The sequence below is a fragment of the Vitis vinifera genome, chromosome 16, assembly GCF_030704535.1.
Source record: "Vitis vinifera cultivar Pinot Noir 40024 chromosome 16, ASM3070453v1".
Lineage (NCBI taxonomy): Eukaryota > Viridiplantae > Streptophyta > Magnoliopsida > Vitales > Vitaceae > Vitis > Vitis vinifera.
Genome location: NC_081820.1, coordinates 19,077,653 through 19,096,494, shown reverse-complemented (window position 1 = coordinate 19,096,494; position 18,842 = coordinate 19,077,653). Strand labels below are relative to the sequence as shown.

The 18,842-nt window shown below is 26.7% G+C and overlaps 1 protein-coding gene across 1 annotated transcript; it reads left to right on the top strand.

Moving 5' to 3' along the window:
- LOC100265151 (zinc finger A20 and AN1 domain-containing stress-associated protein 1) lies at nt 1-459 on the top strand. The gene has a single exon (XM_002269240.4). The coding sequence runs from the start codon at nt 1-3 to the stop codon at nt 457-459; it is 459 nt and encodes a 152-aa protein (XP_002269276.1).
- The last annotated feature ends 18,383 nt before the right edge of the window (nt 460-18,842 follow it).

Genomic DNA, 18,842 nt, shown 5'->3' with positions numbered 1-18,842 from the left:
ATGGATCCACCACTATGCGTTAATGGTTGTGGCTTCTTCGGGACACCCGCCACTCAAAACCTATGTTCTAAGTGCTACAAGGATTTTCTCAAGGAAGAAGAAGAGGCCGCGAAAGCAAAAACAAAGTCCATGGAGAAAGCTATGGGTTCAACAGTAGCGTCAACCTCATCCGTTGATGATGTTGTTACCTCCATGACTCAATTATCTTTATCTTCAGAAAATACGAAGAAAACTATCAGTGATGATTCTTCCACAAAGAAGAAGGTGGAGCGGTGCGAGACATGTAAGAAGAAAGTGGGAATAATAGGATTTAAGTGCCGATGTGGAAGTATGTTTTGTGCTGAGCATCGTTTACCTGAAAAACATGAGTGTAGCTTCGACTATAAGACCATGGGACGTGAGATTTTGAAGAAGCAGATTCCATTAATTAAGCCAGATAAGTTGGAAGGAAGGGTCTAAACTATAGTAGAAAGAAAGAATACTGTGTTAATTTTTTTATTTTTATTTTTTATTTTTGAGATAACCGTGGATGTCCGGACCAACTTACACGCACTTCGACCAATCCCTCAAGATCGTGAAGTTAATGATCGGATAAATCTCCGGTCATATTCTTCTACTTTTGTTATTAGCATTGGTTACTACTGAATTATGTATGTCTAATTTTTCTAATTCTAGTATTTTTAGCATTCCCCATGATATACATAGATTTTGAGCTAATTAAACTACGAGTTCTTATATATCAATCAAAATTCTTTTGAATTTTTAACAAAAATAAAAAATTTCAGTAAAAATTAAGAAGAAATATGAAAATCTATTTCTAATATTTAATTAATCATATTAATAAAACAAAAATATTTAGGCTAAAAGGTCCAAATATTTATCGCTTTGTAAAGATAACTTTTACATTTTTAAATTATTAATGTAATCTTATATTTTAAAAAATACCTTACTTTACAAAAAGTATTTTGATGTCAAAAATGGATATAAACAACTTTGATAAAGAGTATATATATATATATATATATATAAAAGGGGTTAATCTTCATATTACAAAAAAATAGGGATAGTTTTTTTAAAATAAGAATTATTATGTCCTTTTAAGAAATATCTCTAAAAAAAGAATTTCAATAAAATTCTTTATATTTGAATCAGTTTTAAACTCTTAACTAGTATGAATTGCTTTTTATAAAAAATATTATATAGAAGTTTTTCTATATCGATATGTCATTATAATAGTAGATATCCTTATAAAAATTATTAGGAATATTTCTATAAATATTTAATTTATAAGTTTTGTATTCTTTTAAGTAAGTTTTGTTTGTAATATTTATCTTTCTCCTCCTTCCATAAACCACATTAATGAACAAGTGGAGTTAAGTTGAGCTCCAATGATGCTTGTGTTGTTATGCTCTTGTCCTTTGTCCCGGCTCACTCCAATTATTTAAGGGAGAATTATCTTTTGGGGGTAGATGGACCCCCAAATTAACAAAAGGTTCATATAACTCTTCAAATTGAGTTGAAGGACATGAAATAGTAACGGACAAATATACCCTTTAAGAACACATATAAAATATTTTATAAAATTAAGTTAAATAATTTTTTTTCAATAATTTTTTTTCAAAAATACTAAATTAAATAAAAGTAGTTTTCAAAAATATTAAATTAAATAATTTTTTTTCAAAAATATTAAATTACATTTTTTTTTTCAAAAATATTAAATTAAATTAAAGTATTTAAAAAAAATATTAAATTAAATATTTTTTAAATATTAAATTAAATATTTTTTAAATATTAAATTAAATAAATTTATTTTAAAAAAATATTAAATTAAATAAATTTATTTAAAAAAAATATTAAATTACATAAAAGTATTTTTTTAAAATATTAAATTAAATAAAAAATATTAAATTAAATAAAAGTATTTTTCAAAAATATTAATTTTGTTTTTCTCAAAATCAACAAAGGGCATTTTTGGAAATACTGAAGGATGATATCCTTCAACTCAATTTTCATACTTTCATCGGGTCTTGAGCTCAATTTGAAGAGTTACATGGACCTTTTGTTAATTTGGGGTCCATCTACCCCCAAAACATAATTCTTCCATTATTTAAACCTATTCCTACCTTTTTCACTATGGTACTCAATTCAAGCCTAATCCATTATAATTTTTTCTAAACTTAAATTGATCTCATATTGATTGGATTAAATTCAAAATCTAATCACAATATTTTCTAAATTTTCTTTTTATATATTTACATAGTAAATAAGATAATGTTTCAAGATAATAACAAAAAATAAAATAAAATAAAACATATATTTCTTTCAATTAAAATCACAAAGTATATAACAATATTATAATTTAATTTTTTTTAAATAAATAAATATTATTATATAAGATATAAATTTCAATATTATAAAAATATTAAATTAGATTTTAAGTAGGCTTGAATTATGGAAATCTTTACTCGAGTTTAACCCAAATTAAGTATACGCCCAAACTCATCTACACATACCCAGGTCTTAAAAGGTTTGAATAAAAAATAATTAAAAATTAGTATTCACTTCATAATTTTTTAATAATTTGATACAACTTACTTATCTTTAATTAAAAGCACTAATGGGTATAAGACTAGAATGAGAATTGTATTAATAAATATACTCTCCACTATATATATATTTTCAAATCAAGAATATTATGTCATTCCACTTTTTTGATTTAGTAATATATACTTGCATCATTATGTTCATGCAAAACGACATAATTTAGAAAGTTGATGAAACAAAGTTATCATTTATGCTATGTTTGGTTTCCAAGAAAATATGAGAGAAATAAAATAAAGAAGAAAAGTGAAATAAAAGAAAAAATGAAGAAAAATAAAAATTAAATTTAAAATCAATAAATTATTTTATATATTATTTTAAACTCATTTAATTTATTTTTCTTAATTATTATAAAAGTTAAATAATTTAAAAATATATAATTTTTTTAATTAATTTTAACTATATTTTATTTTTTTTCAAATTTTTTATATTGAAATCAAACATGAAAAATATTAGTATTTTTTTTTTCTTAGTGCTTTCCAGTAACCAAACATAGCCCAACTACACTTCCGACTAACAACACACGAAGTTAATATTAATAAAAAGACTATACAAAAAGGGTACATTTATGAATACTAGAGGTCCCTCCCGACCAAATGTCCATTAAAATCCCAAAATTTAATGTCATTTCAAAAGCGCTCGGCCTCAAGGTGTAGTTTACTCCAACTACAATGGTAATCATGACTTCTGGTTTCCCAAATACTCATATTTAGGAACTCTTTCACAATAATTTTCCATTCTCCAAAAAAACCAAAAGTCTATTTGACCGTGATTTAAAAATAATTTTTTGCTTTTAAAAATAGAAAACTATTTTTAAATTTTTTTAACACGATTTCATTTATTGTTTTCTGAAACAATTTTTAAAAACAAAATAAAATAGAGAATAATTTTTAAAGAACAAGTAGAAGTTGTTTTCACATTTTTTTTTAAACAAAAGAAAAAATGGGTCTGTTTGATTATATTTTCTGAAACTTATTTTTAAAAACTGTTTTTAAGTTAAAACATAAAAAATAAAAAATAAAAAACTGTTTTTAAAAAGAAGTTTAAGAAAACATGATTGAACAAGCCCCTAGTTTGGCAACTAGAAAATTATTTTTTATTTTTTGTTTTTAAAAATAAAAAGCATGATATTTTTAAATAACATCTTTTAATTACTTTCACATATTTTCACTTGTTTTCTAAGGATTGTATTAAAAAAAAAAATTATACAAACATGAAAAATGATTAAAAATAAAATATTAGCTATAAAAAAATTTTTAAAACATATTTAAAAATATTTAAAATATATTAAAAACATGTGAGACTCCCAAACAGAATTTTGTTATATAAAACATTATAAAACAAGTTTTAAAAACTGTTGTCAAAATTTTTTTTTAAAATTTATTTTTTAAAACAGTTACCAAACAAAGCTTTTAGGGCATGTTTGATAACATTTTTTTAGAACATTTTTCTGTTCTCCAGAACAAAAAAATATAGAAAACATGTTTCATAACCAAAAATTGTTTTTTGTTTGAATAGAAAACATGGTGTTTTTAGAAAACATCTTTTAGTTATTTTCTATTATTTTCACTTATTTTTTGTGGACTATTTTAAGAAATGATTATACAAATATGTAAAATAACTAAAAATAAAACGCTATATATAAAAATTGTTTTTAAAAAAAATTTAAAAATATTAAAAACATGTTAAAAACATTTTAGGTTTCCAAATGAACTTTTGTTCTATAAAAATCAAAAAACGGTTTTTAAAAATTGTTCTTAAAAACTATTTTTCAGAATTAGTTTTAAAAATAGTTACCAAACAGACCTTTAGTCTTTCTTTAGGATAGTTTTCTGTTTTTTTATTTAACTTAAAACTAAAATTGAAACCAAAATCATAAATTTAAATTTATAATATTAGTATTAAAAATTGTTATTAAACATGATAAAAGGAAGTGCATGATGAAATCTCAAATTTAAATTAGCTTAATCAAACAACCTGAACACTTAAAGTAAAAAAAATAAGTAATAAGTAATAAGTTTTAAGTTAACGACTTGAAATGATAATTTAACGAAAAGTCAATTTAAGTCATTAAGTAATAAGTATTATTAAACACTCACTAAATTTTCTTAAAATAAAAAATAAGCAATTTCTAATAACTTAACCTTGAGAGTAAAACATGCCCAAAATCTCTAAGCAAAGATTCTCAAATTGATGTAGGAACGTTGAAAAGATGTGTAGAAGAAAAGTTGAAAAAAAAAATGATTTAAGATTGACATAGGTAGTCTCAAAATGGAAAAACTTTTCTTAGTTTATTTTCTATAAGTGCACCCTGTACTTATTTATAATATAAAGGGAGAATTACCCTTAAGGGTAGGCTGGGAAAAAAAATTACCCAGAAAGGTGGGTAGATTTGATAATTCTTCTGAAGACCTAACATTTTTATTAGACCAATTTACCATGGATTAAATTCTAAAATTATAATTTTTAAAGAATAAAAGAATTGAAGAAAAAATGGAGAAGACTGTCGTTCCAATGTCTTCCCTTTGAAACCTTCCCATTTTGCATCATTCTCGTCAAAGCTTCCCTTTCGCATCATCTGGGTGTTTTCACGGTGGTATCATATTGTGTGAGATACTAAATCTCGTGTAGGCGTGTATAGTTCCATTGTTCCAATAATGACTCTGTTGAAGATTTCCTTTCTGCATCATTGTTGGCGTGTCTCCATTTTGAATATTGTGGCTTCGACGACATCTTCAACGGCATTTTTTTTTCATCGTATCTGAAAGAGGTGATTTTTTTTTCATTTAAATATGAGAAATCTTAGATTTTAATTTCTAGGGTTCATTTAAATTTTTTCATCATATGATTTTAGTTTCTAGGGTTCGTTCGTTTAAATTTTTTCATCGTACGATTTTAGTTTCTAGGGTTTATATGGGGTACCTATTCACTGAACAACTGGATTATTGCGGTGTTATGTTCTTCGATTTGCAAGAGAAATGGAAAAATAGAGTATGAATGAAGTTTGATTGCGTTATTTAAATTGGTTATTTGGGGAAAACCAATCTGGCCTCTTATTGAAGTTGTTGTAGTTATTTTCATTATTTGTTGTAGGTGGTCATTGAAAAATGAATGAGAAGAATGGAAAAAAAACTTAGAATCTTATTTTCTTTTCTAGTTTTTAGTATTAGTTTCTCAAATATGTTATATTTTAGATGTTTTATGTAATTTGTATTATTCTTTAGGATTGTGTTTCCAATATTGTCTTAGGGAATATTGGACATCATTTTTTTAATGCAAACAAAGTATCATATCTTTTTCTACATTTCAATTCTTTCGGATTTAATATATATTCTTGGGAGCTGTCATACATCATATTGGATGGTCAGGGGACATAACATATGAAAAAATAAACATAAATAAATTAAATTATATTGTAATATATTGTAACGTTAGTGTATTTGTATTGTAAGTATAATGCATATATGTTGTACCTAGTTTTTATAAATTATATACGGTTTAAAAGGTTAGCCATGATGAGCATTAACAATATGTACATATTGGATTACCATCAAACAACTTAAATTTGTTATCCACTAATACAATGGCTCAGTGTGTTTACAGTAGAATGTATGTAACTATATTTGGGATCAATAATAGTAGTTACACCAAAATAAATAAGGATACAATACAAATGCCCTACATTTACAATACAATTGCACTAGAAGTATAACATATTACAACATTACTTGATTCATTATACATTTAATTATGACAATTGATTATTTGATATAAATTCTATAGTGCAGTGTGGAGTATAATACATGGATAAAAGGCAAAAAACAATACAATACAACCAGGTTTGAACATTCTTTTAATTAGTATTATTTTATTTTGACATTGTTGTTTAATTTTACTATATAAATTTTTATTTTATAATATCGTTTATTTACTTCTACAAGAGGTCAAAATAAATAGTCGATGCTCCACAAAAAAACTTAGACATCTACTTGATGATCTAAGTGATGAAAAAAAGAGTATAATTCAACATATTGGCTTTGGTGGATTGCTTTAGCTCTCTTTCATAGAGATAAGGCATAGCTTATGCAGATGGATAATAAATCATTTCAATATAGCCCACTGTAGGTTAGACATAGGACAAGAAAGACAATTTCCAATTACTTGTTCTGATGTAAGGGAAATTATGGGTATTCCATATATTGGTAGGAGGCTCCTACTTTCACCTACCAATAGGAATAATAGGATGGAAAACCTATCAGATCTTAGAGATAGGCTTATTTCAATGGAAGACATGGGCGAGTTCAAAAAAATTGTTTATCTTCTTCTCATGTGCTATATTACTTGCTTCAACATCAAAGTTAGATGGTAGTCATGCGTTGTGGTATACTTTGCTTGCTGGAGACTTTGACATCAATGTTAATTGGGGCCAATTTGTACTTGCACATTGGTTGTTGGAATTAGACATTTTCAATTGGGTAAAGGCTCATGGTTTATAGGTTGCCTTATTTTTTTGCAGGTAGATACCTTTTTTTATTAAATGCTGAAGGTTTCCATATCATTTTCTATGTTTTAACAAGTCTTTTCTAAATAACGTATTGATGTGTGGAATATTTGTGTATCAACTTTTTTTATGTAAATAAATTCTACATTCCAACCATGTTGGTGCCATGTACCATCCCAATATGTGCAGCGTGGAGTGATGACTTGATGAAGAAAATGGTGCATGCAAATTTGCAGGATTATGGCGACTTTGGACTAGCTGATGTAAGGGACAAAATTTTCTTTCAACATTTTCTTTTATTTTCATATTTGAAAAATAGTTTTAAAAAAATTATATATTCTTTTTATTATTGTAGGTTCAAGAAGATGAAAGGGGGGAAGATGCGCATGAAGACCCTGTTAATCCAGTAAATGAAGTTGAAGAAGAGACTAGTGATGTGAGAACCTTCTACATCTATTCTTTTATTTAAAGAGTAAACCAAACATGCTATGCATAATAATATACATCTTTTACACTTTGTACCATTTTGTAGGAAATTATAGTAGAATATAATGCAGCGGAGAGACAGATTCACCAATTGCTTCGAACAATGAGAAGAACAATTGATAAACTAGCAAAGCGGCATAATACAAATAAAACCTCATTATCTTCTCATCAAAGCGAAAGTCATAATCAACCTGATATCAATGATTCTTTCCCATCACCACCACATGGTAGTACGGTTTTTATAGCACTAGTCATTATAATTTGTATTACTTTTAATTTAATTGCGAATGTTCTATAATGTTTTTTTTGGAAAAATTAATTTTGGTTGTTATGCATTCTGAAATTAGCTTATGGATCACCACTAAATGATCGTTTTGCTCATGGTGAAGATAATGCAGGCCCATCGACCTCACAACCAATAGCGCAACATAGTAGTATACTTTCTGTATCTTTATGTTTTAATATCAAAATAATAATGAGTACATAATAATGGCTAGTCTTTCTTGTGCGTGTTATTTTCGTTAATGAATTTTATTTTCTCTTATTTTCTATACATATAGTTGAGGATGAAGTTCAGACGAATGCTATTATTCCTTACCAAACTGGACATCCTCCAATACGTTCATATCGGCTACATCGACATGCTACTGCCCTACAATCACCATACGTGGTACAATCGTTAATCAAATTTTCAGCGTTTTCATCTGTAGGAAAGCAAGTTTTGGCATATGCATTGGACGATATACGTGATGAAATGTAAGGTTGAACTTAATTTAGTATAAACAAATACAATTAAGATAGCCATTTGAAATAATTAGTTTTAATTTCTAACATCATAATTATTTCTGTGTAGCCAAATATTATATTCCATGTACGATTTCTTTTTGACAAAGTTCGACTTCAAATGCTTGGAACCCTACAAATTGGTTGACAATAAGGTATTCATATTTAGTTATGTGAAATTAGGATAAAATTACTCTAAAACTATATATCTAATTTTCATTAATTTACATGAAGGTTGTAACCATGCATTGTCGAATGATATGGATAAAGAAAATAGGAACATTTCTTATCTCCAAACTTTGCGTAAGATATGTTGTAAGAATTATAAATTGGTTTTCTTGTTTTATGTAGATTGTTTTAATCTAATGTATGTTTTGTATTTTTTTTTTTATTACAGTCTGATGTGGAAAACAAGAGGGGTACCTTATCTCCAAAATACAAATGTGACAATTTATGGAAATATTTAAAAAATACTCAATTGTGCACATATGAATAGGTTTTATTTAGTTTAATGAAAGTACTTTGTAATTGGATATTTTTAAGTATTGTGCAGAAAATACATGAACAAAACTAATTTGATAAAATCATTGTTTTTTTTTATTCCTTTTAGTTGTTCATGCCAATATGCAGGAAAAATCACTAGTCTTTAAACATTTTGAATATTCATGCGAAAAGAATCAAATTGTTGGATTCATTAATTGACGGAAGGAAAAAGCGAATGGATGCCTTAACAGAGAAACTGGTAAATATAGTTATAGTCCAATTACTTATGTGAATTATTGTCATTATTTTTTAAAGATGTCCATATTTATAATTTTATGTTGTGTTAAGGTGAACGTTTTGTCAACTGTCATTAGGATTCAAGAAAGAAGACCATTAGTGGACATGACAAAATTTGAATTCGTTGTTCCAAAAGTTGTCCAACAATTGAATCCGTAAGTTGCAAGATTTGTATTCCTCTTTAACTATGGAAAGCAAATCAGGTTATAAATTTGCTAATTTGATGCACAATTTACTTATAATTTCCTTAATTACTATTTGTAGGACGGATTATGGCATATTTGTAATCAAGTTTATGCAATTATGGAGTAACGATGGACTTTCTCGTACAATTGCAAATGTATTATATTGTGCTGAATAAAATATTTTTTATTTTTGATGATCATGAATTTTTGTTAATATTCTATTATATACTCTTTTGTATAAGACAAGGTCATAAAGTACAGTGAAAAACTCCTAACACAATTGATAATGTCTCCAGAAAATGAAGTCAGGGAAAATGTCTACCAGGCTATGGATCAATGACATTGTTTCTGAAAGATGATTTATTTAAGATTATATAAGTTGAGAAAAGTCATTCTATGAGTTTGTTTGGTCTATAACATTGTAAACATGATGGAGTCACATTCTGAAATTATGGTTGGCAGGTGGTTAATAGTTTATACAAGCAATAGTTTGGAAATGGAAGTTCTATTCTGATTTTCTTATTTTTTGTTATTTTGTTGGTTTATAGTAGTTGATTATTTATTTTTTTATTTTTATTTTTATTTTTTTTTTACAGTTTGATGGAGTTCCATTTCCAAATTTACTAGTTTGATGAATGATATAGATATTGAAATGACCACTGCCTATTTTATGATTTTCTTGCAAGTGGAAAATGATGATTGCCTATTTTACCATCATTATATACCTTCCTAAGAAGCCGAAACAAGTGAGCTCTGCTTGTGTGTAGAATATGGGAACAGCACATGCACACCTTTAGAACTAAATGACAAAAGGTTTTACACTCTATTTTTGCATGCATTTAATCATGCTTTTCTTCTAACCTCATACGATTTTTTTTTTTGCTTCAGTTCTTTTTCCTTTATGCATTCTCTTTTCTCAATTTTATGACAATCAGCCCCATTGTAAAATTACATACAATCAAATACAGAATAGAAAACTAATCAGTCACAGTTCTCAAATGTATTTGAATTTGGTGAGTTGGGCGTTTATTAAATGGAAGCCATTAGCCTCTTTGCATAGAGGTAAAAACTAGGGTGGGAGCATGATGAAGGGGCATCTTGTAGGTTTAGAGGCAATTGATTATTAAATATGGGGATTAGTCAAAGGGAGAAAAGCATTGTTAGTTTGACTCTCTTGCTTACAGAGATTATAACATGGGAAAAGCCCCCAACCATGTGGTCACATGAGAGTAATTTCTCAACATGTGATAACCCATTTTCGAACTCAATCAAAGATACATTAGATGTCTCCCAATCACCGAACTACCCTTTGAATGACTTTGATTTTTACTGGTATATTCTATGATTTTCTCCATCTGGGTAAGGGTCGTCCTGTCATTGAAACAAGTTTACAAGTGGTAGATATCATGTTCATTTTTTGAAAAGCTTCCATAAAGATTTTGGCAACTCTAATATAATCTAGACAACTAATCAACATAGTCTAAATCTTTTTCATATTATATATGGGTTGTGCCTTCACATGGTAAAAGCTACCATTTTGAGTTCATTTGAACAAAAAAAATTAGAAAAAAAAAATAGAAAAATAAGAAATAGATTTTAATTTAATAAATTAAAAAATTCATTTGACATATTTGTATAATTTTTTTCTACATAAAAATAAGTTTATAAATAACTATATTCTATAATGTTTTTAGATCGTTGCAATTTAAAAAAAAAAAAAAATACAAAAGCTCATTATCAAAGCTAAGAAGACATTTCTAATTTGAGGTTACAAAAAAAAAAATTATTTTAAGACATACTTGGTGAGAATGATATGATTATCCTTCAGTATTATGTCTTGGTATTTGCCTTTGAAAGACATTATACCAATCATTGTGAAAAATTGCAAACATAAATCTTTCAAAAAACGGGTCAATATGACGACCAAACTTTTCAATCAACTTTTCTCTGTTGCTTTTAAGTAGCTTCACATTTGTTGAACCATTATATATAAAAAATTGGTAATCAACCCAACAAATTGGACTTTATTTAGTCAAAATATCGCATTGTTAGTTTATGTTGTAATTTATCATACGGTTAGGGTTTTTTTTATCATAATGTTAGTGAATTTATGTTGTAAATGTAATAAAAAATGTAGGCAAAATTGTGGACTATTATAATTAAAAATCTAACACAAATCCACATAATGGAGATAAATAACCTATTACAAATAACTCCAAATACAAATACATCAAAGTACAATGCAATTAAGCATTTCATATATAATCCAAAACATAATAGACATGCAGTAAGTGTATGATTAAGCAATTTTCAAATATAGAACAAAAAATAAAAGTAATCCTATTAAAATTACTTTCTGCATGAACTCAATTCTTGTTAAAATATGTTTAAAATCTTCATCCACGCCATACATTCTTCTTTGAACAACCTCTTCTGGTTCTTGGCAAGTGTTGTTATCACCAAATCCTTTGGGGAATGCCCATTTAAAGAAATGATAGTCATCTCTAGTATTTGCATATTGACAACAATAATATAACCTATTTGGGTTATCCTTTGATTCAGAAATTCTAACAATTGCCCTTTGTCTTGATGAACATTTACACATACAAATATGATAAAATAGATATTCATCGTTTCTAGTATTGCCTCTTATATTTCTAAATGAAGCACTTGAAGATGTCATGATGTAACATGTATTTCAATGGAAAATAAGTTAAACAAATGTAATAAATATGTACAAAGTTAATAATGATCTTCAAAATAACATTAAAAACATGGTTACAAACCACCCTAAATAATGATAAGATCATAAGTCTAAAATAATGGCATATGTAATACAAACATCTTTGTCGTGACAATCAAGTAAATAAGTAAGTTCCAAAACAAATTCTTGCAGATTCTAATTTCATAAACCACACATATTATCACAATCAAAATAAGATAAAAAGTAGCATGCCACTATACAAGCATAACACTAAAATCATGGAACGGGAAATGGATTTTTGCATGAAGCTCGATTATGGCATGCAACTTGACATTGCGAACAGAAGGTAAGTCTTTTTGAACTAAATTGAGACTCTATTCGACGGTGTCAAGGCCTTCCAAGTGGTCGTTTTGAGCATGGAGGTTTAAGTGAAGGATATAAGCGACCTTGAACATCACGAACACATTCATCAGCATCAATTGTAGGCATATTGTGATTTGGAATTGAATTGAAGTGTCCAGAATATATCAACTCTTGCATTGGAAGGTTGAAATATGAGTCAACATATTCATAAACATCCTGTTTCATCTCGTGTATTGTTGCACATGCATGCTCACAAGGTATTCCGACTATTTGCCAAGCCTTACAAGTACATGTACATTCTCTCAAGTTCACGTCTACATATACCTTCATATTAAATACCTTAGACACATCACCAACATAGGGATATACAGGAAATGATCCACTCTTTATAATGTTTTCCAACAACTTTTCCTCGGTCTTTGGGCCAATTGGAGCTTTCCAATTTTTTGTAGTAGCCATATGATCACATGCTAGATGAGCAAACTTATCCATATGTGTCATTACTAAGTTGAAAATTGTGTAATGACGTTACTCCTTCAGCCAAGTATTGAATGATTTAGCAAGATTAGTTGTCATCTTATCCCATTGTTTTTTTTGGCAAACTTTGACATTGCTCAATGTTGTGGACTGTTATCTTCAACCCACTTTGTTAGGTCATTGTTATATGTCTTTAATTTTTCCATGGCTACAACATAATCATTATCCAATCTAGCATATGCAACACTATCAAGTAGCAACAATGCATCTACTTTACATTTTTTTTCCCTTCATACTATGTTTCGTCACATACCTACTAAAATTCTCTTTCACATGACAATAGCAATATGCATGATTTTCTACTCCAAAAAGTTGAGAAACACTATGAAGGATTGCTTGATGCCTATCTAATATTATGACTACCTCTTTATCTTGAAGTATGCCTTTCAATTTCTGCAAAAACCATAGCCAATCCTCATAGTTTTTTGAACTTACAACACCAAATGCAATTGAGAACATGTCATCATCAACATAATAAGCTGTTGCAGAAAATAAGGAGCCCATATATGGTCCACTCAAATGGGTTGAGTCAATTGCAATAACAGGTCGACAACCCATTAAAAACCCTTGAATTGAAAAAGAATGTGCAATGAACAATGGCCAAAAATGCCAATTTTGTCTAGTACATTCAGCAAGCGTCCTTGAATTAATGTCCACCAATCTTTGACATAACCATGGCAACAACATATATGAGTTTTCTAGAAGACCATATATTCTCTCATTTTCCATTTCTTTGTATGTCCAAGCTTGCTTATAACTCAATGAAACACCATACCGGCTCCTGAAATCTTTGCAAATTTGACGGGACAAATACTGAGGGGTTGCCCTTATTACTTGCTTTATGACACGAGCACATTTCCTTCCCCGCATTGAAGGTTGGCTTGAACACTCAACATCTGCGCAATGATTGTGTACATCATTGAAGATGTTAACCTTCAAAATTTTGGTTGTGCCTACTGAATTAGCAGTTATTCTCCAAGGGCACCCATCCACTAAACAACACACAGATATTCACTTTAGAGAGTTCTTTTTGAATTTGTATTGAAATCTACCAACTAATGACATTGTATATAATGCATTTCTAAATTCATCTACATTAGGAAAACTATGCCCACTCCCAATAATAGGTTGAGGACAAAGACTTAAATCATGTGGCCTAACTTTAGTTTATGCACATCTGGACATGAAGCCTTGAGAAAGTCCTAAATTAGACTCATTGTTTGCTTGACATGATGCAACCGAATTATGTGTCTCTTCCGAACTATTATGACTGCATTTTATAGCACACTCAATTAATTAATATTATAAGCACCTTACATCATGGAATTAATGACAACTAATACAAGATATATCACTTACCAATAATCATTTTGCACATTGACTATACCTCCTTCAACTTCTACTCTTCGAATCCTTTTTAATACATAAATACGAGCATAATCATAACTATGGGATAACATCATATGCATGTCCTCATCATCATCCAATTGTTGAAGTGCAGATGAATCAAACTCAAGGGTGTAATGAAATGTATATCCATTTGAATTAATATCCAACCGTTCACATGCCTTTGAAACAAAATCAGCATATGACATCTCTTGTCCAATATACATGCCTTTTTGTTGCCCACCCTTGTATTGTATTTGTTTATCCTTCTTAGGTACAATCTCCCATCCTTCATGAAGGTAGCCATAAATGGAATTTCCCAAGTCCATTTACCAATTCAAAAGTACGTCTTCTTTCACCGACAATCAAATCAATCTATTTCACAATATTACAACCAAGGAAAATTTTACAACAAATACAAAATAAACAAATGAAAATTATAATCAATTGAGACATATTTTATATAATAAAGAACAATATTTGTCATATATTAAACATGTTAGGGATATGCCAAAGAACCCACAATTGCCTAATTTCATAAGAAATTTAAATTTTTTAAAATTTTACCTTATCGTAATCAATGAGGAAAATATCGGGATATATTGGCGATATATCGTGTATCAGGAGACGTCGACACGATATTTTGTCAAGAAAAATCGGAGAGGAGAAAAATCGTTGAAAATCGACAAAAATTGTCGATATATTGGTATTAGGCGATAAATCACCGATATAATTGAAAAAAAGGCCAAAAAGGAAGAAAATCCCCGAAATATCAGCGGTTTTTCGGCCAGTCAACGTGCCATAGTACTCCGCTATAGTAAGCTACAGTGCACTCTCAAAAATGCATATTTTTTGTGCCGTTGAAGGGATTCGAACCCCAAACAAAAGGTTTGGGGTTCAGCTCATCAAACCACCAAGGCAAGCTTGTCCTTTGTTAAATGTATTGCACTTAAAATATATATTCAAAGTCATCATGTATAGAAAATTTTAAAAGAATATTTTAGAGAGAAAATTAATTATAATTATTTTATAATTAAATAAAAAAATTTCTTTTTATTGATTACCAAAAATATAAAAATTATCATAATAATTTTCTTCATAGTGTTTTTAATATCATTAATAAATTAATTAAATATTAAAAAATTGTACATATATCATAATTTATTTTATATCATTTAATATAATTGAATTAAATGGATCATAATTTGAATATTAATATATATTTTTAAGTTAGACATATTATAATATTATTATGAAATAATATTTGATGTAATTTAATAATAAATGTACACTTCTAAAATTCATATTTTTATCGATGCATACAATATTATTATCAAATATGATAAATTATATTATACATATATCAAATTATTTAATAAAACAACTTTAAAATATCTATTATACTTCTAATTATATTTTTATGAAGTTTTTCTTGTATTTTTATAAATTTTGATCAATTTTACGCTTATCGATATTTTTTTTCCAAAATATCCGCCAATATATCTCCGATATATCCGTAAAATCAAAGTACCGATATATCCGTAAAATCAAAGTACCGATATATCCGTGATTACCGATATTTTCATCCTTGATCGTAATGTATTGTAATGTTATTGTATTTGTATTGTAATTGTAGTGTATTTTTATTGTACCTCTATATTTTTATATATATAAAAAATTAATTTTATAGATTTTTTTTATCCATCATTGGATTATCATCAACAACTTCATGTATTGAAATTACAATAGTGTATTTTTGTTGTCTTTTTATAATTTTGGTTTGCAAGGATGCTTTATGATAGGAATACAACATGATAGCCTAGAAATGTCAATTTAGTAAAAAACAATTCAATATTTTGTCATTTTGGTATATTGAATGTATGGTAATGTTAATGTTTTTTCATTGTAATTATATTGCATTTGTATTGTACTTGTACTTGTACTTTATAACTGAAGTAATGGTTCTTTTACACAACCTTCAAACTACTAGGCATTCAACTCATCATACCAAAATAATACTTATACAAAAAGGTAACAAATTCATAACAAAAATATAGTGATCTTAACTCTTTAACAAATCCATAATAAAAGACAAAGTGGTCTCATACAAAGGGGATTTCAGTTTTCAATGAAAATCCAAATATGTTCATAAATACAAAAACAAAGAGGTCCAAAACCAGTGAGAAAATTTTTTCTTCTGCCATGTCAAAAAAGTCTTAACAACAAAACTAAAGTGCAAACATTTTCAATGGAAATCAATAATAATCATATCAAACAACCCACCCGAAAAATAAATTAAAAATAAAAACACATTTTTAATATGACCAAAATAATATAAAAAAAGTTTAAAATAATAAATTTAAATAACATTTTACACAAAAAATGTAAGTTATTTCTCAAAACCTCCTTCAATATTTCAGATTTAATATCTTAGATCTACATTATTAAAATTATTAACTTTTCGTTCCTTCAATTAGATTTTTAAATTATTTATTTATTTTTTACATAAATTGACGTATTTTTGTTTTTTTGACATTTAAAAAAAAAACTTACCTTTAATGGATTTCTTGCTAGATTTACACAAAAAAACAAGCTTTGTGTAAACGGTTTCAGATCATGACCTGAAGTGTTGAACCTTTTTCCTCTTTCCTTTTTTTTTTCTATAACACCGACAAACTGCAGGTAGGTTAAAGAATACTATTTTTTCTTTGCTGTTACTTTTCACTTATTAAGGGTAGTCTTGACATTTAAACAAAATAAGGATTTTGGAAGAATTATCATAATTTCACCCTACCCTTCAGAAGAATTATCAAATTTACCTACCATTTTCGGTCAATTTTTTCCCCAGCCTACCCTTAAGGGTAATTCTCCCTAATATAAAAAAAAATATAAAATACTTTTAATATTACTATTTTAAAAATCAAATTTATTTTTTAAAAATAACTTATTTTTCAAAATCTCTTCAAATATATTTTAAAAAACCAAAAAATTACATATAAAGCTAATTAAATTGCTTTTGCTCTGACAAAAAATTATGTGGATTGTAAGAAATGCGAATCATCTAAATCAGGATTTACAAACAAAAAGATTGTGTTGATCATAAGGTATGTGAATCGGTTGAATAACAATATATAAACAAAAACCAATCCCATTGAAAAGGCAAAATATCAAATTGGTAAGTAATACCCAAATCATTTTTTTTTTTTTATAATTATTTTGAAGTATAACGTGTTAACATGTTTAAATATTAACATCTTTATTATATATATATATATATATATATATATATATAAAAGTTCTCTTTGTCAAAGAGAAGACAGAGAATAGTTTTTAATTTTATAAAAAAAAAAAAAGACATTTAACAATAAAAAAACTATTTTCAATTTTTTATTCTTAAAAATAAAAAATATATTTAAAGAAAACACCTTTTAATTATTTTCACTTGTTTTTTAAGAATTATTTTTTAAAAAAATTATACATATATCTAAAATAATTAAAAATAAACACTAAATATAAAAATTATATTTAAAACATATTAAACATATTTTAAGTTTTTAAATAGAATTTTATTCTATAAAATATCATAAAATATTTTTAAAATTTTAAAAACTATTTTTAATAACTTTTTTTCAAAACGGCGTCTTATTTAAAAAACAATTTTTTTTTTTTCTATTTCTTAACAAATCTCAACCATTTTTATATGATGTGTATATATATATATATGAAAAATTATGCTTTAGGGGCTACTGTTATTGATAACGGGCCAAATGTGCGGTTGAAAATCTACAACCCATATTAAAACCATAATAATTATAATTACCATTTTGATTTTTGAAATTTTGGTAAGTTTTGTCTCTAACTTCTGATGACAATTAGATGGGTTTGAGATGGGTTATCCTAATTCCAATATTGCTTTATTTATTTGAAATAATTCTTACTTCATTTAATGACCCATCCTAACCTTGCCGTATTTATTTAAAATAATTTTCATCTCTATCTCAATTAAAAAAAAAAAATCAAAATAAAATAATGATGAGAGTGAAATCAAAAGCAAATGGAAATGAATCACACCACTTATGAGTGAGATTTCAATTCTTTTCAACTAGGATGTATTTTGATTTGCTTATTTTTAAAAATTTAAAACTAAAGACTTTTTTAGATAAATTGTTTTTAAAAATAATTTTTTATTTTGATTTTGTAAAAACCGCACATTGTAAATTCAATTTATATAATGTAAACTAAATTTAATCAACGTTTTATTAAAAATAAAAATAATTTTTTAATTACAAATAAATTTAAAAATAAATAGATTTTAATAAAATATGAATATGAATATTAATAATATAATGAAATCATAAATTATATATATATATAAAATATAGATATTAACATTAATTGATTTATTTTGTTAAAAATAAATAATAATAATTCAAGATTAATAATTTCTAATACTTTTTATATAATTTTATAAATATTATAAAATATGGATATTAACATCTTATAAAAGCATAATTAA